The sequence below is a fragment of the Oncorhynchus masou genome, chromosome 32 (assembly GCF_036934945.1).
Source record: "Oncorhynchus masou masou isolate Uvic2021 chromosome 32, UVic_Omas_1.1, whole genome shotgun sequence".
In the NCBI taxonomy this organism is placed as follows: Eukaryota; Metazoa; Chordata; class Actinopteri; order Salmoniformes; family Salmonidae; genus Oncorhynchus; species Oncorhynchus masou.
Window position 1 is genome coordinate 9685888 of NC_088243.1, and position 25659 is coordinate 9711546.

At 41.9% G+C, this 25659-nt stretch overlaps 1 protein-coding gene across 1 annotated transcript in view; it reads right to left on the minus strand.

The window, feature by feature from the left end:
* The window catches only part of LOC135525530 (forkhead box protein N3-like), a 134800-nt gene extending 113387 nt beyond the window's left edge, over nt 1-21413 (minus strand). Inside the window, exons 1-2 of the mRNA XM_064953200.1 lie at nt 21180-21413; nt 9363-10009 (exon numbers count right to left, since the gene is read on the minus strand). Of these exons, the coding sequence (XP_064809272.1) occupies nt 9363-9983 (621 nt within the window). The 5' untranslated portion in view covers nt 9984-10009; nt 21180-21413. The remainder of the gene's footprint in view (nt 1-9362; nt 10010-21179) is intronic.
* Nucleotides 21414-25659: the final 4246 nt, after the last annotated feature.

The following is a 25659-nucleotide window of genomic DNA, read 5'->3' on the forward strand; positions in this document are numbered from 1 at the left end:
CCCAGTATGTGTAACCTAACCCAGTATGTGTAACCTAGTATATGTGATCTAACCCAGTATGTGTAATCTAACCCAGTATGTGTAACCTAGTATATGTAATCTAACCCAGTATGTGTAATCTAACCCAGTATGTGTAACCCAGTATGTGTAACCTAACCCAGTATGTGTAACCTAACCCAGTATGTGTAACCTAACCTAGTATGTGTAACCTAACCCAGTATGTGTAACCTAACCCAGTATGTGTAACCTAACCCAGTATGTGTAACCTGGTATGTGTAACCTAACCCAGTATGTGTAACCCAGTATGTGTAACCTAACCCAGTATGTGTAATCTAACCCAGTATGTGTAATCTAACCCAGTATGTGTAACCTAACCCAGTATGTGTAACCTAACCCAGTATGTGTAACCTAACCCAGTATGTGTAACCTAACCCAGTATGTGTAAACTAACCCAGTATGTGTAATCTAACCCAGTATGTGTAATTTTTCCCAGTATGTGTAATCTAACCCAGTATGTGTAACCTAACCCAGTATGTGTAACCTAACCCAGTATGTGTAACCTAACCCAGTATGTGTAACCTAACCCAGTATGTGTAACCTAACCCAGTATGTGTAACCTAACCCAGTATGTGTAACCTAACCCAGTATGTGTAACCTAACCCAGTATGTGTAACCTAACCCAGTATGTGTAACCTAACCCAGTATGTGTAACCTAACCCAGTATGTGTAACCAGTATGTGTAACCTAACCCAGTATGTGTAACCTAACCCAGTATGTGTAATCTAACCCAGTATGTGTAATTTTTCCCAGTATGTGTAATCTAACCCAGTATGTGTAACCTAACCTAGTATGTGTAACCTAACCCAGTTTGTGTAACCTAGTATGTGTAACCTAACCCAGTATGTGTAACCTAACCCAGTATGTGTAACCTAACCCAGTATGTGTAACCTAACCCAGTATGTGTAACCCAGTATGTGTAACCTAACCCAGTATGTGTAACCTAACCTAGTATATGTAACCTAACCCAGTATGTGTAACCTAACCTAGTATGTGTAAACCCAGTATGTGTAATCTAACCCAGTATGTGTAACCTAACCCAGTATGTGTAACCTAACCCAGTATGTGTAACCTAACCCAGTATGTGTAACCTAACCCAGTATGTGTAACCTAACCCAGTATGTGTAACCTAACCCAGTATGTGTAACCTAACCTAGTATATGTAACCTAACCCAGTATGTGTAACCCAGTATGTGTAATCTAACCCAGTATGTGTAACCTAACCTAGTAAATGTAACCTAACCCAGTATGTGTAACCTAACCTAGTATATGTAACCTAACCCAGTATGTGTAACCTAACCTAGTAAATGTAACCTAACCCAGTATGTGTAACCTAACCTAGTATATGTAACCTAACCCAGTATGTGTAACCTAACCCAGTATGTGTAACCTAACCCAGTATGTGTAACCTAACCTAGTATATGTAACCTAACCCAGTATGTGTAACCTAACCTAGTATATGTAATCTATCCCAGTATGTGTAATCTAACCCAGTGTGTGTAATCTAACCCAGTATGTGTAACCTGGTATGTGTAACCTAACCCAGTATGTGTAACCCAGTATGTGTAACCTAACCCAGTATGTGTAACCTAACCCAGTATGTGTAACCTAACCCAGTATGTGTAACCTGGTATGTGTAACCTAACCCAGTATGTGTAACCCAGTATGTGTAACCTAACCCAGTATGTGTAACCCAGTATGTGTAATCTAACCCAGTATGTGTAATCTATTCCAGTATGTGTAATCTAACCTAGTATGTGTAATCTAACCCAGTATGTGTAACCAAACCTAGTATATGTAACCTAACCCAGTATGTGTAACCTGGTTTGTGTAACCTAACCCAGTATGTGTAATCAAGTATTTGTAATCTAACCCAGTATGTGTAACCTAACCTAGTATGTGTAACCTAACCTAGTATATGTAACCTAACCTAGTATGTGTAACCTAACCTAGTATATGTAACCTAACCCAGTATGTGTAACCTAACCTAGTATATGTAACCTAACCTAGTATGTGTAACCTAACCTAGTATGTGTAACAGTATGTGTAATCTTACCCAGTATGTGTAACATAGTATACACTAAAACACGTAGACACACAAACTAATCAAAACACACATCCATGCGTTTTAGTCATATCATGTGGACATTATAAACAAAAAGAACATGCTTTGCACACATACTTGCCTTCAAAAAGTATTCAGACCACTTGCCTTTTTCCACATTTTGTTGTGTTACAGCCTGAATTTAAAATGGATTAAATTTAGATTGTATGTTACTAAACTACACACGATACCCCATTATATCAAAGCCAAATTAAGTTTTAGAAATGTATACAAATTAATTAAAAATGAAAAGTTGAAATGTCATGAGTCGATAAGTGTTCAACCCCTTTAGTATGGAAAGCCTAAATAAGTTCAGAGCTGTGTTCGAATTCTCAACCTAACTGCACTAACTGCACTAACCGTTCGCTGCCTGCACCTGCACGCCTGACTAGTATCACCACCCTGGATGGTTCCGACCTTGAATATGTGGACATCTATAAGTACCTAGGTGTCTGGCTTGACTGTAAACTCTCCTTCCAGACTCATATCAAACATCTCCAATCGAAAATCAAATCCAGAATCGGCTTTCTATTTCGCAACAAAGCCTCCTTCACTCATGCCGCCAAACTTACCCTAGTAAAATTGACTATCCTACCGATCCTCGACTTCGGCGACGTCATCTACAAAATAGCTTCCAACACTCTACTCAGCAAACTGGATGCAGTTTATCACAGTGCCATCCGTTTTGTCACTAAAGCACCTTATACCACCCACCACTGCGACTTGTATGCTCTAGTCGGCTGGCCCTCGCTCCATATTCGTCGCCAGACCCACTGGTTCCAGGTCATCTACAAGTCCATGCTAGGTAAAGCTCCGCCTTATCTCAGTTCACTGGTCACGGTGGCAACACCCACCCGTAGCACGCGCTCCAGCAGGTGTATCTCACTGATCATCCCTAAAGCCAACACCTCATTTGGCCGCCTTTCGTTCCAGTTTTCTGCTGCCTGTGACTGGAACGAATTGCAGAAATCGCTGAAGTTGGAGACTTTTATCTCCCTCACCAACTTCAAACATCTGCTATCTGAGCAGCTAACCGATCGCTGCAGCTGTACATAGTATTATCGTTAAATAGCCCACCCAATTATACCTACCTCATCTCCATACTGTTTTTATTTATTTACTTTTCTGCTCTTTTGCACATCGATATCTCTACCTGTACATGACCATCTGATCATTTATCACTCCAGTGTTAATCTGCAAAATTGAAATTATTTGCCTACCTCCTCATGCCTTTTGCACACAATGTATATAGACCCTTTTTTTCTACTGTGTTATTGACTTGTTTATTGTTTACTCAATGTGTAACTCTGTGTTGTCTGTTCACACTGCTATGCTTTATCTTGGCCAGGTCGCAGTTGCAAATGAGAACTTGTTCTCAACTAGCCTACCTGGTTAAATGAAGGTGAAATAAAAAAATTTAAAATAAAAATATTATTTGTGACATAAATTGAGAATATAGTATACTTATTGGTCATTGTATGGATATAGTTGGTATGCCAAAAGTTCCTGGATGTCGTACTACATTGGCCAAAATACGAAGTATACAAACAGTGACACTATTTCCGTGCTTTTAGGGCCCATAATGCAATTCTTCGGAAAATGGGCGTGGCTTTACATTGTTTCCAGATTTGAAGAAAATGTCAGTAAAAAGTCAGACGAGCAGTCAGACGAGCAGATACAAATTCATTGCTTTAACTTAGTATGACAAATGTTAAGAAAATGTTGAGCAATGTAATAATGTAATGACTTTTCAAACAAGTTACCTTACACGTTATGTTGGCTGACAATTTGTTAGCTACGCTGTTCTTACGAACCACATAGCATGTCATTTCAGCAGTATGGACCAGTATGTCGGCTAGCTATCTAACGTTAGTTGGCTACTAATACATCAAACTTGCCAGTATATTAACTATATGCTATCTAACTAACTACCCAATGTTTATTGACTTGATTAATTCCCGCCAATCTTAGCAAAGTGGTATAATCGTTGTACGTTCTCAATGGACATTCGGATGCTTCCGGTAAATTCGCTCTGGCTATTTACTCTGATTTCAGAGCACTATCGTCTTGAGTCTACCAGAGCGCAGAATAACTGATGAATTTACGAACACTCAACACCCGTTGACTATGGCCGGTGTCAGTAAAAGTTGGCAAAAAAGCATAATTCAATAGTTGCCAGCCAGAGTCACCAACACTCTGGATAACATGAAAATTGCCTAACAAGCTCTGCTAAGGCAAGTCAAATGGTCAGAGTGAGGTGTTCTCTCATTTGTGTCTGGAAGTAGCTAGCAAGTTAGCCAGTTAGCTTGGGTGCTTTACTGCAGTTGTAAGGTCAGAACGCTCTCATCAACCCTACTCCTCGGCCAGAGCGTCCAGTGTGCACTGAACGCTCCCAGAGCGAAACGCTGTGAATTTACAAATTGACAATCTGAAAATGCTCTGAATTTAGGAATGCCCAGAGTGCACTTCAGATTAAATTTAAGACCACACCCAAAGTCATAAAATGTCTAGCTAGTCATTTGTTATTCTAACAATCTAGCAAGAGGTTGGATAGCAACAGCATCAACTTCCGGTAGACAAGCAAATCGCTAGTACACTCAATTGAAAGGATACCGTTTGTTCACAGTATACTAAAATGAACTAATAGTATATAGTATGTCGTATGTACTCATTAAGTATGTAGTAAACTGTATGTTAGTATGGGTATTCAAACACAGCTCAGGAGTAAAATTGTGCTTAACAAGTCGCGTAATAAGTTGCATGGACTCAATAATAGTGCAATAATAGTGTTTAACATGATATTTGAATGACTACCTCATCTCAGAACCCCACACATACAATTATTTGTAAGGTCCCTCAGTCGAGCAGTGAATTTCAAACACGGATTCAACCACAAATACCAGGGAGGTTTTCCAATGCCTTGCGAAGAAGGCCACCTGTTGGTAGATGGGTAAAAACAAAAATCAGATGTTGAGTATCCCTTTGAGCATGGTGAAGTTATTAATTACACTTTGGACGGTGTATTAATACACCCAGAGGAAGGAAACCGCATGAGAGGAAGGAAACCACTTACAGATTTCACCATGAGACCAATGGAGACTTCAAAACAATTGCAGAGCTACGGGATCGATGTCCGTATCCCGGGACGGTTAAGCTAACATGTGCTAATGTGATTAGCATGACAGTTGTAAGTAACAGCAAACTTTCCAGGACATAGAAATGTCTTATATGGACAGGACGCTTAAATTATTGTTCATCTAACTGTACTGTCCAATGTACAGTAGCTATTACAGTGAAGAAATACCATGTTATTGTTTGAGGAGAGTGACCAACAACAAAACACGTATCACGGCAACTGGTTTGTTACATTCACCCTCTGAAGGTAAATAATGTACTTACATTCAGTAATCTTGCTCTGATTTGTCATCTTGAGGGTCCCAGAGATAAAAATGTAGCAAAGTTTGGTTTAATAAAATTCATTTTTATATTCAAATGTAGGAACTGCTGTCTCTGGCTCCACACCCACCTGGCCATCTAGATGTGCGAAAGTTAGTGTATAAGCTAATGATCCATCATGTATGATCTTCCTGGGAGTGTGTAAGCTGACATTTTATATTACCATATGATTTTTGTATGATCTCTATAGTTATGTACATGTATCAAATGGATAATTCAGCACATTTGGGCAGACTTGATACAAAATATTAATCCAGGATTGCAATGCTTGTAACGGTTTTCCTCCTCTTCTGAGCAGGAGTAGGAAGTGAACTGAACACTACAATACAAAGTCAACAAAAAGAACAACCGAAACAGTTCCATCTGGTAACTAATACAAAGACAGAAAACAACTACCCACCAATCATAGTGGGAAAACAGGCTGCCTAAGTATGGTTCTCAATCAGAGACAACGATAAACAGCTGAAAACCATACCAGGCCAAACACAGAAATGCAAAAACATAAAACAACACATAGAATGCCCACCCCAATTCACGCCCCGACCAAACTAAAATAGAGACATAAAAAAGGAACTAAGGTCAGGACGTGACAATGCTTCACTGGCTCAATCTGAAACTTTGCACAAACTCATGCTACCTAGTGGCCAAAATCGAAATTGTGCCTAAACTGCAATAATATATTATGGCCTTTCTCTTGCATTTCAAAGATAATGGGAAAAAAAAGAAAACGCATTTTTTCTTTGTATTATCTATTACCAGATCTAAAGTGTTATATTCTCCTACATTAATTTCACATTTCCACAAACGCCAAAGTGTTTCCTTTCAGATAGTATCAAGAAAACGCATATCCTTGCTTCAGGGCCTGACCAACAAGCATATAGATTTGGGTATGTCATTTTAGGCAAAAATTGATAAAAGGGCCAGAGTCTTAAATCTTCTTTAAAGCATTGTTGGTCAAGTGCTTGTAAGTAAGCATTTCACTGTATTCGGCACATGTGACAAATACAATTTTGATTTGATTTTATCCGACTACCACTCACTTATGTATAAACCCACCTCAATCACTCCAGGTACTGATTCAGGTACTGACACTGAACTGTATATACTTGCATTCTTGTGTTTCTTTAACTCTTATCATAGTTGTATTCATACTTTTATTTTGTATTCTAATTGAAAACGTATTATTCTCATAGGTATTGGTTGGAAAGAGCTCTCAAGGTAACAATGTCACTGTACTGTTTTACATCTGTTGTATCTTGTTCACGTGGTGAATAAAAACGCGAAACAGTGCAAACACACATAGACATTGACCTGTATGAAACTCTATTCAACCTCAACGCTAACTCTTTCTAACTCTCACACTCTCCCGAGCGACACTACACACACACACCCTGGTAATGTGCTAAAGTAAATCTATTAAACAAGTCCAAATCAGTGACTGGTGATGATGTCCTCACAGTAAATATCTGTATTAGCTTAATACGCAAATCAGAGCATTCCCTAAAGCATGTTAATCTAATTTGTCAGCGATTGTTCACACACACACATGAACGCACACACACACACACACACACACACACATGAACGCACAACGCACACACACACACATGAACGCACAACGCACACACACACACGAACACACACACACACATGAACGCACAACGCACACACACACACACACACACACACATGAACACACACACGGAGCAGGATTGCATCATACATAATGTTTTCTTTGTTTTCAATGCGCCAGATTTTTCTTTGGAACCATTTGAAACCCATACTGTGGTACTCAATGTGGTCTGTCAGAGGTCTGTCTTAATAAACACATAATGCCAGCTGCCAAACGATGACTGTCTATCATCTGCCATTAATTGGGATTTTACAAAATGAGGGAAATCGTAATTATCTGTTTTAAAACACCACAGACTGTTAATCTTAAAACTGTAGATTATCATTTGAAACATGCTTGGTGATAACTCAATAACGTTGGTTTTTAAAAAGAAAAGAAGAGGCGAAGGCAATCGGAAAAAGGAGGCGCCAAGTGTCACCGCAACGTTCTCTGTGATAACACCCAGGGAATCCCCAAGCCCACTATCCGGAGTCTGGCTCGCCATGGCTGTGTGACGCGTATCTCCGGTCTGATTTGCTACAGAGCAGTTTGCTGCTTACAGTCGATCATACACACAAACAGATGGGACTTTACTCTCTACAAGTGATAAGCAATTCATTTATCAAACAGTTATCTGAAAACCACACCAATGATTGATCATAGGCAGCAGTGCAGGAATTTACAATTCAAACAAAACATCAAAGACAATTAAAACTAGGCATATCACCAACAAGATCTTTCTCCAAACGTCACATTTCAAAGTTTTTTTGACATCCTGGGTTTACTCCTGCTCAGCATCGTTCTGTCTCCAAACATTACATTTCGAAGTTAAGGTTTAAGGTTTGGGTAGGGTTAATATATTACAATTCGGCAGGGTAGCCTAGTGGTTAGAGCGTTGGGCTAGTAACCGGAAGGTTGCAAGTTCAAACCCCCGAGCTGACAAGGTACAAATCTGTGATTCTGCCCCTGAACAGGCAGTTAACCCACTGTTCAGAGGCCGTCATTGAAAATAAGAATTTGTTCTTAACTGACTTGCCTGGTTAAATAAAGGTAAAATAAAAATAAATCATTCAAAATGTTTAAGTTCAAGGCTTTAAGGTTTTTGATAGGTAAAAAAAAAACAAGGTTCCACAACTGGGATTAAACAGGATCTGGGATTAAGAAATGTAAAAGTTAAGGGTTAAGGTATTGTAAAGGGTTAACACTAGAACCACTAAAGCAGTCTGCCAATGAATGTAGTTTTTGTATGACTCCACCATTTTACATGCCCCCCTCCGTCCTTGATGTTTCCTAAATAAGTCTATACAACACACTGTTGTTGTTAGAATCTTAATATCAGAAACAGAACCCGAGTTATAACCCATTTTAGGATGCGTGTCATTTTTTAAATGTTTTATTTTCCACCGTTGCCCATCTTTCTGACAGTAGGGCCTGCTCTCCTTCTCCTGGTGCCACGCCCAGTTGATAATCACCCTGAAGGTGCCACGCCCAGTTGATAATCACCCTGAAGGTGCCACGCCCAGTTGATAATCACCCTGAAGGTGCCACGCCCAGTTGATAATCACCCTGAAGGTGCCACGCCCAGTTGATAATCACCCTGAAGGTGCCATGCCCAGATAGATAATTACCAGACCTAGCCTGGTTTTTAATTTTAAAAATCTAAATGAGTTTTTAATGTTTCTAAATACGAAGTATACATGCACCAAAAGCACACTATGCTATTCTTGTTTCATGCTCATATGGGCAGTGTGCGTCACAGCTGGATAGGCTGTGTTTCTGCGGTCGAATTCCATGACATAGCCTACTGCATTACTGTTAAAACCAGCTTTTGGTTGGTCTTAAATATCCTTATCAGCGTTGCCTGAAATGAACACTTTGGAACCATGTTTTTAAGGACACATCTCAAATATTTCCACCTTTCCCATTTGCGCGCAAGCGAGCTGATATAAGACAGGTAAATTGCTGAATCTGGCATTAGGGCGTTTGACACTAGCGTTGCCTTAACGCCATCTGAAAATAGAGCCCTTTCTGTACTTTACTGTGGCAAGTGTTTGTCTGTGTGTGTGTGTAAATCATGTGAATGTGTTCATTATGTCCGTCTGTGTTCCTCCAACTTCTCCTCCTGCTTCTTACCTGGCTCCTGTCCTTGTCAACCTTCTTGAAGCACTTATTGAGGGACAGGTTGTGCCTGACAGAGTTCTTCCAGCCTGTGGGAGCATTGGCAAAGTAGGAGAAGTGTTCTAGGATCCAGGTGTATATCTCCTTCACCGGCAGCCTCTTGGACGGAGCGTCCTCAATGGCCATGAAGATCAGGCAGCTGAATGAATAGGGAGGCTTACAGTTGGGGTTCCGATCGGCGTCGTACGGCAGGTCCCCGCCCGCTATCGGCGATGGCGGCATGTTGTCGTGGTCCCCATCGCCGCGGTTACCGGCCACACCCCCTTCGCCACCCACTGGGCTGACGCTGCGCAGGACAGGGTCTCCAAAGCTGTTGAGCAGGTTCTTGCTCTCATGGAGCCAGTTGAGGTTGGTCAACTCCTCGTCCTCCATACCTGGGGTGGAGGTGCCTTTCTCAGGCTTGGCGGCTCCGTCGGTGAGGGGTGCCAAGGGGAGGGCCAAGGGGGCGGGGAAGGCCAGGTCGAGTTCCTCTGCCTCCTGCAGCGAGCTGGCCTGGTAGAGGTGGGAGAGGCTGGCGCTGGCCACGCTGATGCCAGACGCCTCAGGCTTCTTACTGGGAGGCATGACGGGTCCCATGGACACCACCACCACCACCTAGACTCCTGGAAGTCAGATAGAGAGGGGGGTTAGTGTTAGACAGTTAGTCAATGGAGACAGATAGAGAGATAGAGATAGAGATTAAGATGTTAGTGTTAGACAGTCAGGAGAAAGAGGGTGGGAGGGAGGGAGAGAGAGAAAGGGTGGGTGGGCCTTGAAATGTATCATAATATGTTATTATAATACATTGTGTTACTATTGTTATAAACATTGTCCTTGCGATTCCATCATGACAGCTGGAGGACATAACGTTACACACACACACCTCATGCAAACGGACTATTCTGAATACTCCAAATTACACCCTCCACACACACACACACACACACTCCCACTCAAAAGATAAAAGCATTGTTTTTGGGACGAATCACTCACTCAACCCTAAACCTCATCTAGATCTATTACTGAATAATGTGGCGACTGAGCAAGATGAGGGGACAAAATTGCTGGGTGTAACCCTAGATAGCAAGCTGTCATGGTCAAAACATACAGTATTGACTCAATGGTTTCTAAAATGGGAAGAGGTCTCTCCCATGATTAGGTGTTGCTCTGCTTTCTTGACATCTAAATCAACCAGGCAGGTCCTACAGACCCTAGTTTTGTCACACCTGGACTCCTGCCCAGTTGTGTGGTCATGTGAGGCAAAGAAGGACAAAGGGAAATTGCAGTCGGTCTAGAACAGAGGAGCCGTATTGTAGTTAGATGTACACAGAAAAGAGGAGCTGTATTGCAGTTAGATGTACACAGAACAGAGGAGCCATAATGCAGTTAGATGTACACAGAACAGAGGAGCTGTATTGCAGTTAGATGTACACAGAGGGTGCATGTCAATATACTGCATCACTATTGGTCTTTGTGCGAGGTAATGATTGAGGTAATGATTGTTTAAAGGTACTGAACTGTCTGTTCAAGCAGTTGGAACACAGTTCGAACACTCAGTATTAATCTAGAGGTGAAAGAAACGCACACCTATTTAGGCGAGGTGCTGGCTAAGGAGAGTCACACACTCTTGGAGCTCAGATGCAGTAATTTAATAACTCTGATTTGCCACCCCAAGATATCCCTGCACAACGTCTATTTGCGCCCCCACTGGATGGAAACTACAAGTGTAACGGCTGTGCTCAATGTCATGGCACTTATAAATGTAGATGATTCAAACACCCTCAAACAGGGAAACAGATCCCAATAAAAGGTGTCATCACGTGCTCCACTAAGGCAGTTATTTATCTTATAACTTGTCCTTGTGGTAAAAAATGATGTGGGTAAAACAAAACGGAAATTAAAAGTACGAATCGCATCGTAGCACCGTGAGGTGCAAAAACTCGACTTACCCAGTTACAGCCAACTTTTTGGAAGCAAACCACTCGATTTCGTCCCTACGTTATATCGGCAACAAACAAGTCACCCTCCCTGGGAGTTGGACAATTTATTGACAATTTATTGTTAAAACAAGAGGCTGCCTGGCTCTTTAATTTGTGAAGACCCTTGCTCCCTTCGGTCTCAACGTAGACTTTGAGCTGAAGAAATTCTTGTGATTTTGCTGTTCATTGTAAGTGTTTGTAGGCTTATGTAGCCAAATTGTATCTATGATCATATGCTATTCATGTTTTTGTATGTTCTTCTTATATCTGAGAATTAACCAATGATATCAGGCCACAACCGGCCATGATTACAGACCTTTGTGTCCTTTGACACTATATAAACTAGTGACCTGCACTGTTTGTCACCATACCCCATTAAGGGGTGGAAGTGTAGCCTAGTGGTTATAGAGTTGGACTAGTAACTGGAAGGTTGCAAGTTCAAATCCCCAAGCCCCTGAACAGGTAATTAACCCACTGTTACAAGGCAGTCATTGAAAATAGGAAGTTGATCTTAACTGACTTGCCTAAATAAATAAAAGAAAAAATTAATAAAAGAAAAACATTGTCTGTCAAAACGATGGTTATTCAATTATTGCATCTGAGCTCCTAGAGTGTGCGGCTCTCCATTATTTTTCAAATGCACAGTATTAACACCCTGGAGTTCGATTGGTGCACCGGTGCGTCAATCTAAGTTCCATAACAAAACAATCCCCATCAGAATCAGTCAGTCTAAACTAGAGATATTTTTGTTTGCATTGGATCCATTCACCAGTGTTGCATTTTCACATCTGCATTGGAAGATGGCAGAGCCAGAGAGGTGTTTGTCAGACCATGAGAAATCCTTAAAGTGGGTCTTCTCACGTAAACGTCGGTTTGACCTACAAAACTAATGGGACACCACTGTGAAAAGGGGAGATACCCACAAATACGATGTTGTTCCATTTTCCTCTATGACCCCCACTAGTTTCACGGGACTTGCCTGAAGGTAAGTGGTACGTATGGGTTTTTAAAAAATGAATGGAAGAATGAAGTTAGTTTTGTGCCTACTCCAAAAAATGGGTTAAATATTTGCAAAGAAAATAAGATGTGAAAAAAAAACTCAGGAAATATATAGTATATCTCCTAGATTTAGGACAGACACTTCAAAACCATGTTTCTTATATTTTTTGAATGTCTGTTTTGCCATTGTGTATATGTTATTCAACGCATTTCTATGGGCTTTAGTAGTAAAGGCAAAAATCAATTCTAAATAAAATAGCTAAATGATTCATAGTATGAGCATCTTAAAACAATTCCGTGTGTCAGCTTATCACCCCACCCAACATCTTACACTCTAAAGAATGAAATAGAGACATGACTAAATGGAACTCTCTGCCACTCCAGGTAACTCAAACTAGCAATATAATCAGATGTATTTTTTTTAAATGGTAAAAGAACACCTTATGGTATGACGGGGACTGTGAGGAAACACAGACATTTTGATATATTTTGTATTGTATTTGGCATTGTATTATGTATTGTTTTATGTAGGGTTATTTGTTGTGTTTTGTTTTTCTGTTTGGAGCCCAGGAAGAGTATTTGGTGATCCTAATACAATACTAAATAAATAAAGTATGTTATTAATTTGTTTACAGAGAAATACAGTAGCATTGTATTTAGTCAAACACTTTTTTTACAACAGTGCTAAGAGCTGGCAGAAAGCTGATAGGTCGGTTGTTAGAACCAGTAAGGGCCGCTTTACCATTCTTGGGTAGCGGAAAGACTTTGGATTCCCTCCAGGTTGAGGAAAAATCCTTTACTCTAAACTCAGATTAAATATATGATAGATGTGAGTGGCTATAGAGTCAGCTACCATCCTCAGTAGCTTTCCATCTAAGTTGTCAATGCCAGGAGGTTTGTCATTATTGATCGATAACAATAACTTTTCTCCCACACTAACTTCTAACTTGCAATACTTTTCTTTTGATATTTGTTTTTTAATGCATGAATATGATGGCTGACTGTTTGTTGTTGACATTCCCTGCCTAAGTTTGCCCACTTTACCAATGAAATAATCATTAAAATAATTGGCCATATCAAATGGTTTTGTGATGAATAAGCCATCTGACTCGATGAAAAAACCAGGTCGTTGTAGCCCTAACCATCAGATAACCAGGTCATTGTAGCCCTAACCATCAGATAACCAGGTTGTTGTAGCCCTAACCATCAGATAACCAGGTCGTTGTAGCCCTAACCATCAGATAACCAGGTCATTGTAGCCCTAACTATCAGATAACCTGGTCGTTGTAGCCCTAACCATCAGATAACCAGGTCGTTGTCGCCCTAACCTTCAAATAACCAGGTCGTTGTAGCCCTAACCATCATATAACCAGGTCGTTGTAGCCCTAAAAATCAGAAAACCAGGTCGTTGTAGCCCTAACCTTCAAATAACCAGGTCTTTGAAGCTCTAACCATCATATAACCAGGTCGTTGTAGCCCTAACCATCAGATAACCAGGTCATTGTAGCCCTAACCTTCATATATCCAGGCCGTTGTAGCCCTAACCATCATATAACCAGGTCGTTGTCGCCCTAACCATCAGATAACCAGGTCATTGTAGCCCTAACCTTCAAATAACCAGGTCGTTGTAGCCCTAAAGATCATATACACAGGTCGTTGTAGCCCTAATCTTCAAATAACCAGGTCATTGTAGCCCTAACCTTCATATAACCAGGTCATTGTAGCCCTAACCATCGTATAACCAGGTCGTTGTAGCCCTAACCTTCATATTACCAGGTCATTGTAGCCCTAACCTTCAAATAACCAGGTTATTGTAGCCCTAACCTTCAAATAACCAGGTCGTTGTAGCCCTAACCTTCAAATAACCAGGTCGTTGTAGCCCTAACCTTCAAATAACCAGGTCGTTGTAGCCCTACCCTTCATATAATCAGGTCATTGTAGCCCTAACCTTCATATAACCAGGTCATTGTTGCCCTAACCTTCATATAACCAGGTCATTGTAGCCCTAACCTTCATATAACCAGGTCATTGTAGCCCTAACCGTCAGATAACCAGGTCATTGTAGCCCTAACCTTAATATAACCAGGTCGTTGTAGTCCTAACCATCAGATAACCAGGTCATTGTAGCCCTAATCATCAGATAACCAGGTCGTTGTAGCCCTAACCATCAGATAACCAGGTCATTGTAGCCCTAACCTTCATATATCCAGGCCGTTGTAGCCCTAACCATCATATAACCAGGTCGTTGTAGCCCTAAAAATCAGAAAACCAGGTCGTTGTAGCCCTAACCTTCAAATAACCAGGTCGTTGTAGCCCTAACCTTCAAATAACCAGGTCGTTGAAGCTCTAACCATCATATAACCAGGTCGTTGTAGCCCTAACCATCAGATAACCAGGTCGTTGTAGCCCTAACCTTCTTATAACCAGGTCGTTGTAGCCCTAACCTTCAAATATCCAGGTCATTGTATCCCTAACCTTCAAATAACCAGGTCGTTGTAGCCCTAACCTTCATATAACCAGGTCATTGTAGCCTTAACCTTCAAATAACCAGGTCATTGTAGCCCCAACCTTCATATAACCAGGTCATTGTAGCCCTAACCTTCATATAACCAGGTCATTGTAGCCCTAACCTTCATATAACCAGGTCGTTGTAGCCATAACCATCAGATAACCAGGTCATTGTAGCCCTAACCTTAATATAACCAGGTCGTTGTAGCCCTAACCATCAGATAACCAGGTCATTGTAGCCCTAACCATCAGATAACCAGGTCATTGTAGCCCTAACCATCAGATAACCAGGTCGTTGTAGCCCTAACCTTCTTATAACCAGGTCGTTGTAGCCCTAACCATCAGATAACCAGGTCGTTGTAGCCCTAACCTTCTTATAACCAGGTCGTTGTAGCCCTAACCATCATATAACCAGGTCGTTGTCTTCCTAACCTTCAAATAACCAGGTCGTTGTAGCCCTAAACATCAGATAACCAGGTCATTGTAGCCCTAACCTTCAAATAACCAGGTCGTTGAAGCTCTAACCATCATATAACCAGGTCGTTGTAGCCCTAACCATCAGATAACCAGGTCGTTGTAGCCCTAACCATCAGATAACCAGGTCGTTGTAGCCCTAACCATCAGATAACCAGGTCATTGTAGCCCTAACCTTCATATATCCAGGCCGTTGTAGCCCTAACCATCATATAACCAGGTCGTTGTAGCCCTAAAAATCAGAAAACCAGGTCGTTGTAGCCCTAACCTTCAAATAACCAGGTCGTTGTAGCCCTAACCTTCATATAACCAGGTCATTGTAGCCCTAACCTTCATATAACCAGGTCGTTGTAGCCCTAACCTTCATATAACTAGGTCATTGTAGCCCTAACCTTCAAATAACCAGGTCATTGTAGCCCTAACCATCAGATAGGGTCCTGTGTGGCTCAGTCGGTAGAGCATGGCGCTTGCAACGCCAAGCGTCGTGGGTTCGATTCCCACTGGGGCCACCCATATGCAGTAGTGGCCCCAGCCGACTTGTAAGTCGCTTTGGACAAAAGCGTCTGCTAAATGGGATATTATTATTATATTATAGATAACCAGGTCGTTGTAGCCCTAACCTTCAAATATCCAGGTCATTGTAGCCCTAACCTTCAAATAACCAGGTCGTTGTAGCCCTAACCTTCATATAACCAGGTCATTGTAGCCTTAACCTTCAAATAACCAGGTCATTGTAGCCCTAACCTTCATATAACCAGGTCATTGTAGCCCTAACCTTCATATAACCAGGTCATTGTAGCCCTAACCTTCATATAACCAGGTCATTGTAGCCATAACCATCAGATAACCAGGTCATTGTAGCCCTAACCTTAATATAACCAGGTCGTTGTAGCCCTAACCATCAGATAACCAGGTCATTGTAGCCCTAACCATCAGATAACCAGGTCATTGTAGCCCTAACCTTGAAATAACCAGGTCGTTGTAGCCCTAAAGATCATATACACAGGTCGTTGTAGCCCTAATCTTCAAATAACCAGGTCATTGTAGCCCTAACCTTCATATAACCAGGTCATTGTAGCCCTAACCTTCATATAACCAGGTCGTTGTAGCCCTAACCTTCATATAACCAGGTCATTGTAGCCCTAACCTTCAAATAACCAGGTCATTGTAGCCCTAACCTTAATATAACCAGGTCGTTGTAGCCCTAACCATCAGATAACCAGGTCATTGTAGCCCTAACCATCAGATAACCAGGTCATTGTTGCCCTAACCTTCAAATAACCAGGTCGTTGTAGCCCTAAAGATCATATACACAGGTCGTTGTAGCCCTAATCTTCAAATAACCAGGTCATTGTAGCCCTAACCTTCATATAACCAGGTCATTGTAGCCCTAATCTTCAAATAACCAGGTCATTGTAGCCCTAACCTTCATATAACCAGGTCATTGTAGCCCTAACCTTCATATAACCAGGTCGTTGTAGCCCTAACCTTCATATAACCAGGTCATTGTAGCCCTAACCTTCAAATAACCAGGTCATTGTAGCCCTAACCTTCAAATAACCAAGTCGTTGTAGCCCTAACCTTCAAATAACCAGGTCATTGTAGCCCTAACCTTCAAATAACCAGGTCGTTGTAGCACTAACCATCATATAACCAGGTCGTTGTAGCCCTAACATTCATATAACCAGGTCGTTGTAGCCATAACCATCAGATAACCAGGTCATTGTAGCCCTAACCTTCATATAACCAGGTCGTTGTAGCCCTAACCATCAGAAAACCAGGTCATTGTAGCCCTAACCTTCAAATAACCAGGTCATTGTAGCCCTAACCTTCAAATAACCAGGTCGTTGTTGCCCTAACCTTCATATAACCAGGTCATTGTAGCCCTAACCTTCATATAACCAGGTCATTGTAGCCCTAACCTTCAGATAACCAGGTCATTGTAGCCCTAACCTTCATATAACCAGGTCATTGTAGCCCTAACCATCAGATAACCAGGTCATTGTAGCCCTAACCTTCATATAACCAGGTCGTTGTAGCCCTAACCATCAGATAACAAGGTCGTTTTAGCCCTAACCTTCATATAACCAGGTCATTGTAGCCCTAACCTTCATATAACCAGGTCATTGTAGCCCTAACCATCAGATAACCAGGTCATTGTAGCCCTAACCTTCATATAACCAGGTCGTTGTAGCCCTAACCATCATATAACCAGGTCGTTGTAGCCCTAACCATCAGATAACCAGGTCATTGTAGCCCTAACCATCATATAACCTGGTCGTTGTAGCCCTAACCATCAGAAAACCAGGTCGTTGTAGCCCTAACCATCAGATAACCAGGCCATTGCAGCCCTAACCTTCATATAACCAAGTCGTTGTAGCCCTAACCATCATATAACCAGGTCGTTGTAGCCCTAACCATCAGATAACCAGGTCGTTGTAGCCCTAACCATCAGATAACCAGGTCATGTAGCCCTAACCTTCATATAACCAGGTCGTTGTAGCCCTAACCATCAGATAACCAGGTCATGTAGCCCTAACCTTCATATAACCAGGTCATTGTAGCCCTAACCTTCATATAACCAGGTCGTTGTAGCTCTAACCTTCAGATAACCAGGTCGTTGTAGCCCTAACCTTCATATAAGCAGGTCGTTGTAGCCCTAACCTTCACATAACCAGGTCGTTGTAGACCTAACCTTCAGATAACCAGATCGTTGTAGCCCTAACCTTCAGATAACCAGGCTGTTGTCGACTTATTTCTTATCTATCCCTCTCCTCTCTCTCCCTGTCTCTCTCTCTCTCTCACTCTCTTTCTCACCCCTGCGTATCTAATTGAGGTAACAATCATGTTTATATGGTTTAATCCGCCATTATCAGGGGATTTGTTTTACCAAAGCAGTCTCTGAAAAACACACTCACTCCCCGTTATCAAAATACCAATGCTCCAGCGGAGATGGATGAAACCAAGACCGGTTTTACAGTTTACACACCATCGTAAACAAGCAACATCCAGATTGGACCCCGTGATCCCTTTAATTAAAAATGGGCGCAAGCAGGTTTCTTCCCAAAAGTATATGGGAGAAGTACTCAAGCGTGTTCCGGCTGGACTATGGTTGAAACCCATACCGCTTCCCCTTGACATCTCGTTTACGTTAACACTTTTTTCACCCCAATTGGTAGTAACAGTCTTGTCCCATAGCTGCAACTCCTGTATGGACTCGACGAAGGTTGAGAGCCATACATCCCCCGAAACATGACCCTGTCAAGTTGCACTGCTTCTTGACACACTGTTAGCTTAACCCAGAAGCCTGCCACACCAATGTGTCGGAGGAAACACCATCCAGCTGGCAATGAGATCAGCTCGCATGTGCCTGGCCTGCCACAAGGAGTCACTAGAGTGTGATGGGACGAGGAAATCCTGGCCGGCCAAACTGTCCCCTAATACGGACAACTGCGCACACCCCCATGGGTTTCCCGGTCACAGCCGGCTGTAACACAGCCTGGGATCGAACCCGAGGCTGTAGTGATGTCTCAAGCGCCTTAGACCGCTGCAACACTCAGGAGGACATCACTGTACATTTTCTTAAAGAATGTTGAACACCAGCACAACATGCACTTGCTGTGTTGAACTAGTTATTAGTTTAAGAGCTAATGTTGACTCTTTTCTGGAGGAGAATGTCCAATGTGATTAACAGAGATGCTAGGCATACACTACAATTTCAATGGCATTCTTCAAGTAGCATTCTCACAGATTGGAGCTGTAGCCTATTGCAAGTGGAGTGGAACATTACCAAAATAGCTCAATAAATATAATTATATGTTATGAATTTGCAAAAAGTACACTACGTTACACGAATTTGCAAAAAGTACAATATGGTACGATTTTGCTAAACATATGATATGTAACGAATTCGAGCTAGGTGGCTAATGTTAGCTAGCGAACTATTGTGAGTGAGGCTAGGGGCTAGGGTTAAGTTTAGGAGTTAGGTTAAAGGGTTAAGGTTAGGGGAAATATTAGCAAAAAGGGTTAGGGTTAGCTAACATGCTAAGTAATTGCAGAAGTAGCATAAGTAGCAAGCAGTTGAAAAGTGACTAATTAGCTAAAATTGTCCATGATGAGATTTGAACTCAAGACCTTTGGGCTGCTAGAGCTTTGTGTTGTTGTCTGCCCTTTTACTGTTGTGGGCTAAATCACAGACACAGAATGTTCCTTGGTAGTCTTAAACAAATCTACTTTGAAACAAAATTATAAGCCTCACACACATGGTTATGGGCTTTAAAAAACAGAAGGCCCCTGTATCATGTCAGATATAGAGTTGAAATATATTCCCATTTTGAGTTTTGCAACCCAATATTACACGTTATCTACATCAACGAAGACTGGAATATAACAAAACCATTTTGCATTGAAACACTGGATTTTCAGTCAAAAAAAAAAAGAAAATTGATTCATTATGAAAAATATGAATAACGTTCAACCCATGAGGTCATTAGGTCATTTGACTGCAGAAAGGGGCTACCTGTCAATCCATCACATACCTGCGGGAACCCTTTCCCAAAGACTCTCCAATAAAAATAGAATTATACAACACCTTTCTACTAAACTGCCAATAGGACCATGAGCATGGACCTTTATTTAACCTGGCAAGTCAGTTAATTAAGAACAAATTGTTTTTTACAATGACCGTCTACCCCAGCCAAACCCTAACCTGGATGACACCGGGCCAATTGTGCACCACCCTATGAGACTCGGCTTGTTGTGATACAGCCTGGAATCAAACCAGGGAACGTAGTGAGTTCCTAAATCGCGCAGTGGTCTAAGACACTGCATCTCGGAGCAAGAGGTGTCACTGCAGTATCTGGTTTGAATCCAAGCTGCGTCACATCCGGCCGTGATTCAGAGTCCCACAGGGCAGCGCACAATTAGCCCGGGTTAGGCTGTCATTGTAAATAACAATTTGTTCTTATTAATTGACTTGCCCAGTTAAATTAAAAGAAGTGACAGCTCTAGCCTTACACCGCTGCGCCACTCGGAGGGCCCCTGATCATTGATGTAATAGCTTAGTTCACAACAATTACAGGTATGTATTTTGTCCATCTAAATGCAGGACTCTGCTTCATCGTTCCGTCGTGCTAGTTCAGTATTAGAGTATAATAGGCTACTGGTTGTAGGAAGCGGTGGGAAAGACAACCGGTAGGCAAACATGACAAGCTTACAGAATAACATATTTTGCCAGTCCATTCATTTCATATCTCGTGTAAGCAAGGCTATATTACCAGGACTATGCTACTGCATGCATTCAACTATGAATGTAAACTTTGACTGCAGATATCCTAAGTTAAAAGTAAAATGCCAACCGTGGTAGCCGCGACTATAGCCTACTGCGCCCCCGTGCATGAATAACAGATGCTCAAAGCACCGTTCCGAACAGGAATGGGAACGTTACAAAATAACAGAAGATGAACAAAAACTTTGGAAAAACAATAAACTATGTAGCCGACGCTTTAGCCTAGGCTAATGTCTGAAACCTAACCTATACATATTACCACTTTATAGCATAGCCTACCACATATTAATAGACTGTAAATAGTACATCTAAAATCATATTCGTTTTTAAATAAAAGTATATTCGATTTTTGGTATTTTGTCAAATGTAGCCTACGACTGTGATTGGTATGTCACGTGTCAAGGCTTCAAGCACAAGTAAAGCGATATGGATATAATGTTATAGCCTATTGATCAATAAAATATGAACTCATCTACTCGATAGTCAGATACGAACGATTGTCAGATATTCCCGACGAGGATTCCGAACTCTCGTTTCTCTCCTTACCTGACGATCTAGCCTTTGAATCAGGAGGTACAAATAGAAGACGTATTTGAAACAACCACTCCTGCGTTAATTCCTTTAAAATATTCCATTGTATTCCTCAGCCCTAATTAAACACCGAGGTTTATAGAGAGATAGCCCGGGGAAAGCGAACCAAGTGCGGTCATAAATCATAGTCCTCATCGGCGCATTTCCAGGACTCCGGTGGTTATTTGAGCTCTTCCTCGTCCCCAATGCAGAATGTGTGTGTGAGAGAGAGAGAGAGAGAGAGAGCGATGTGAGAGAGGAGGGTAAAACGGACTCTCTCGTCAGCAAATGAGAAGTGCACATGACCTCGGCCCAAAGCTGGCGGCTGACACACACACACACACACACACACATAGCGTGGTGGTGGTGTTGAGCCGAAAAGTAAAGAGTTAAACATAATAAACTAGGGTGTGTTTCAGGGCCCAAATAGCAGCTGTCCAAAGACATCAACATTTGTTTTGTAGAGAAGTGGATGAGGAGACCGTGTAACTGGAGTTAGTATATTGCTGTCAAGCCATGGATCATTTTAATTAACAATTTTTTTTTTTGGCAAATGGAGATTGAACCTTTCAGTAGTTTTTTTTTGCCACAGAAAACACCTCAATACATCAGTCATTATAGTTAGCACTTTCAATCAGTCTAAAACGGACTTAAATTAAGGCAGAGTTTATAACAGTAGGCAACTAAATACTGACATTTCCCCCATGCATCCCACCATGCACTTATATAGGTTTACTGTTTCTGTTCAGCTCAGGCCCAACTGACTTAAGGTCAATTTGGCTTTTAACCTCCTGAACTGAAGGTTGTCATGTGGTGTTGCTACCGTGTTATTGTCATGTTGTGCTGCTACCATGTTGTGCTGCTACCATGTTACTGTCATGTTGTGTTTCTACCATGCTATGTTGTTGTGTGTTGCTGCCTTGCTATGTTGTTTGACTTAGGTCTCTCTTTATGTAGTGTTGTGGTGTCTCTCTTGTCATGTGTTTTGTCCTATATTTTCATTCATTATTCCCAGCCCCCATCCCCGCAGGAGGTCTTTTAACCTTTTGGTAGACCGTCATTGTAAATAAGAATTTATTCTTCACTGACTTTCCTAGTTAAATAAAGGTTAAATACAAATAAAAAAATAAACAAGGCAGGACGTCATTAGAACATTCCTAATCAACTCATCGTATTCAGTCAAACACAAACACACACACACACACACACACCTCCAACAGTACAATTATAAATGTCACTAATCTTCAGCTCATAAAGAAAGAGCATTAAAGGGAGAGCAAACTATAATACATTACCCCTCTCTCACTCTCTCTCTCTCTCTCTCTCTCTCTCTTTCTCGCTCTCTCTCTTTTACTCAGTACTTTGTTGAACACCTTCGGCAGCGATTACAGCCTCAAGTCTTCTTGGGTATTACCCTACAAGCTTGGCACACCTGTATTTGGTGAGTTTCTCCCATTCTTCTCTGCAGATCCTCTCATGATCTGTCAGGTGTGGACGTGGATCGTCACTGCACAGCAATTTTTGGTCTCTCCAGAGATGTTAGATCAGGTTCAAGTCCGGTCTCTGGCTGAGCCACTCAAGGACATTCAGAGACTTAGGGTTGTTGTTCTTGATCCTGACTAGTCTCCCAGTCCCTGCCGCTGACACCATCCCCACAGCATGATGCTGCCACCACCATGCTTCAACATAAGGATAGTTCCAGGTTTCCTCCAGACGTGATGCTTGGCTTTTGGGCCAAATTGTTCAATCTTGGTTTCATCAGACCAGGGAATCTTGTTTCTCATGGTCTGAGGGTGCCTTTTGGCAAACGCCAAGCGGGCTGTCATGTGCCTTTTACTGAGGTGTTCTTCCGTCTAGCCACTCTACCATAAAGGCCTGATTGGTGGAGTGCTACAGAGATCATTAACAGAGGAAATCTGGAGCTCTGTCAGAGTGACCATTTGGTTATTGTTCACCTCCCTGAGCAAGGTTCTTCTCCCCAGAATGCTCAGTTTGGCCGGGAGGCTAGCTCTAGGAAAAGCGGTTCCAAACTGGTTCCAAACTTCTTCCATTTAATAATGATGGAAGCCACTATGTTCTTGGGGACCTTCAAAGCTGCAGATCTGTGCATCGACACAATCCTGTCTCAGAGCTCTACGGACAATTCCTTCGACCTCATGGCTTCGTTTTTGCTATGACATGTTTTGTCAACAGTGGGACCTTATATAGACAGGTATGTGCCTTTCCAGTTCATGTCCAATCAACTGAATTTACCACATGTGAACTCCAATGAAGTTCTACAAACATCTCAAGGATGATCAATGGTAACAGGATGCACCTGAGCTCAATTTCGAGGCACATAGCAACGGGTCTGAATACTTATGTAAATAAGGTATGTATGTTTTTTATCTTTAATAAAATAGTAACAATTTCTAAAACCGTGTTTTCACTTTGTCACTATGGGGTATTGTGTGTAGATTGCTGAGGACATTTTCTTTATTTAATCAATTTTAGAATAAGGCTGTAACGTAACAAAATGTTGAAAAAGTCAAGGGGTCTGAATACTTTCCAAAGGTATTGTATATCCCATTATATCCCAAGATGGCATAGCAGTCAGACGTCCTTTGTCCTCGTCTTGTCGTGTCCCGTGTATGTATATATTTACAACCTTCTTCGCATATCTTTTAAATATTTTCTTTTCCAAAAACTCAACTTCAAAACACTCTCCTGCAATCCGCCTCACCAATTTAAAAAAGTATTATTTACCTCAAATCTGAAATCCACAATAGAAGCTAACCAGAAGCTAGCCAGAAGCTTGCCAGAAGCTAACCAGAAGCTAACCAGAGGCTAGCCAGTTTACTGGCTAATGTTAGTATTCAGCTAACCACGGTTTGTGGTCATCAGCTATCCTTAAGCTCAAAAATCTATCAGCAGTTTTGTACAATGTGCTATTCGTGTGACTATTGGAATGCGTCGATCCCAGAGCAAACATTAATTATTCCGGAGCTAGCCAGCTGAAGAGTTCCATCAGCCACTCCTGGGCTACAATCACCTATCCGGACCCTGCCAATGCGGAGCCCGACCGGGCCTTCACGACTGGACTACTGATGTTATCTGCCCGAGGGAGTTGTCCAACTGGCCCCTCCGTCTCAACGTTACCTGAACGCCAATCTGCGGCCCGCTAATCGTTGGCTGTCTTATCGGCTGCTATCTGAATAGGTCTATCGGACAATTTTTCTTGGGTCACTATAATATCTATTTTGCCAATTGGGTTGGTCCCCTCTACCACGGAACCCCACTAATCTACCGACGGAAACGCACAAGGTGGCTAAAAACAGACCTCCATCCTCTGCTAGCTTGCTACCGATGGCCCGGCTAGCTGTCTGAATCGCTGTGACCCCAACCAACCTCACTACTCACTGGAACCTTATGATCACTCGACGACGCATGCCTCTCCTTAACTTTTTATGGCTGCAGGGGCAGTATTGTGTAGCTTGGATGAAAAGGTGCCCATTGTAAACGGCCAGCTCCTGAGTCTCAGTTGCTAATATATGCATATAATTATTAGTATTGGATAGAAAACACTCTAAAGTTTCCAAAACTGTCAAAATATTGTCTGTGAGTATAACAGAACTGATATTGCATGCGAAACCCAGAGGAAAATCAAAACAGGAAGTGGCTTCTATTTTGAAAACTCCATGTTCCATAGCCTCCCTTTGCTGGATTTAAAGGGATATGAACCAGATTCCTTTTCCTATCGCTTCCTCGAGGTGTCAACAGTCTTCAGACATAGTTTCAGGTTTTTTTTTTTTTATTAGCCAGAACGATAGCATTGCATCAAGTGGTCACATGAGTTTTGCTCGCGCAACAGAATTTGGATAGGTATTGCTTTTCCCTCTCCGACTGTGAAAGACATTTGCGGTTTATATATTATCGATTATATATTTTAATAACAACCTGAGGATTTGTCATGAGTCCGACCGAGGGTGGTTCCCTTTCCCGGGCGGGTGGCGCTCGGCGGTCGTCATCAACGGCCTATTAGCTGCCACCTGTTTATGTTTAATTAGTTTGTCTTTATTAGACAGCCGGCCCGCCTGGTTGTTGTGCGGGATTATTTCAGTGTAACCTTCGGCTCTGTTGTAGAGGTATGTGTTAGTACTTGGTCGTGTATTTTTCGTTGTACATTTTGATTCCCTGTGTTTGGGAACGTACCTATTGTGAGCACCCTGTGATGCGTTGGTGCTATTAAAGACGCACAGCATTGAACTCTCTGTCTCCTGCTTTTGACTCCACACCCACGACACCCGGAGCATTACAGAATCCCGCACCTAAAAATTGAATGGAGTCAGCAGTAGCAGCAGCCAACCCTCTCCCATTGATGGAGGAACGGGTTCTCCACCACACCACCGTTCTCCATTGCATCGGATCCGCGATGGCTCAAGTGATGGAGAGAATGGACCGATGGGAGAGGAGTGGT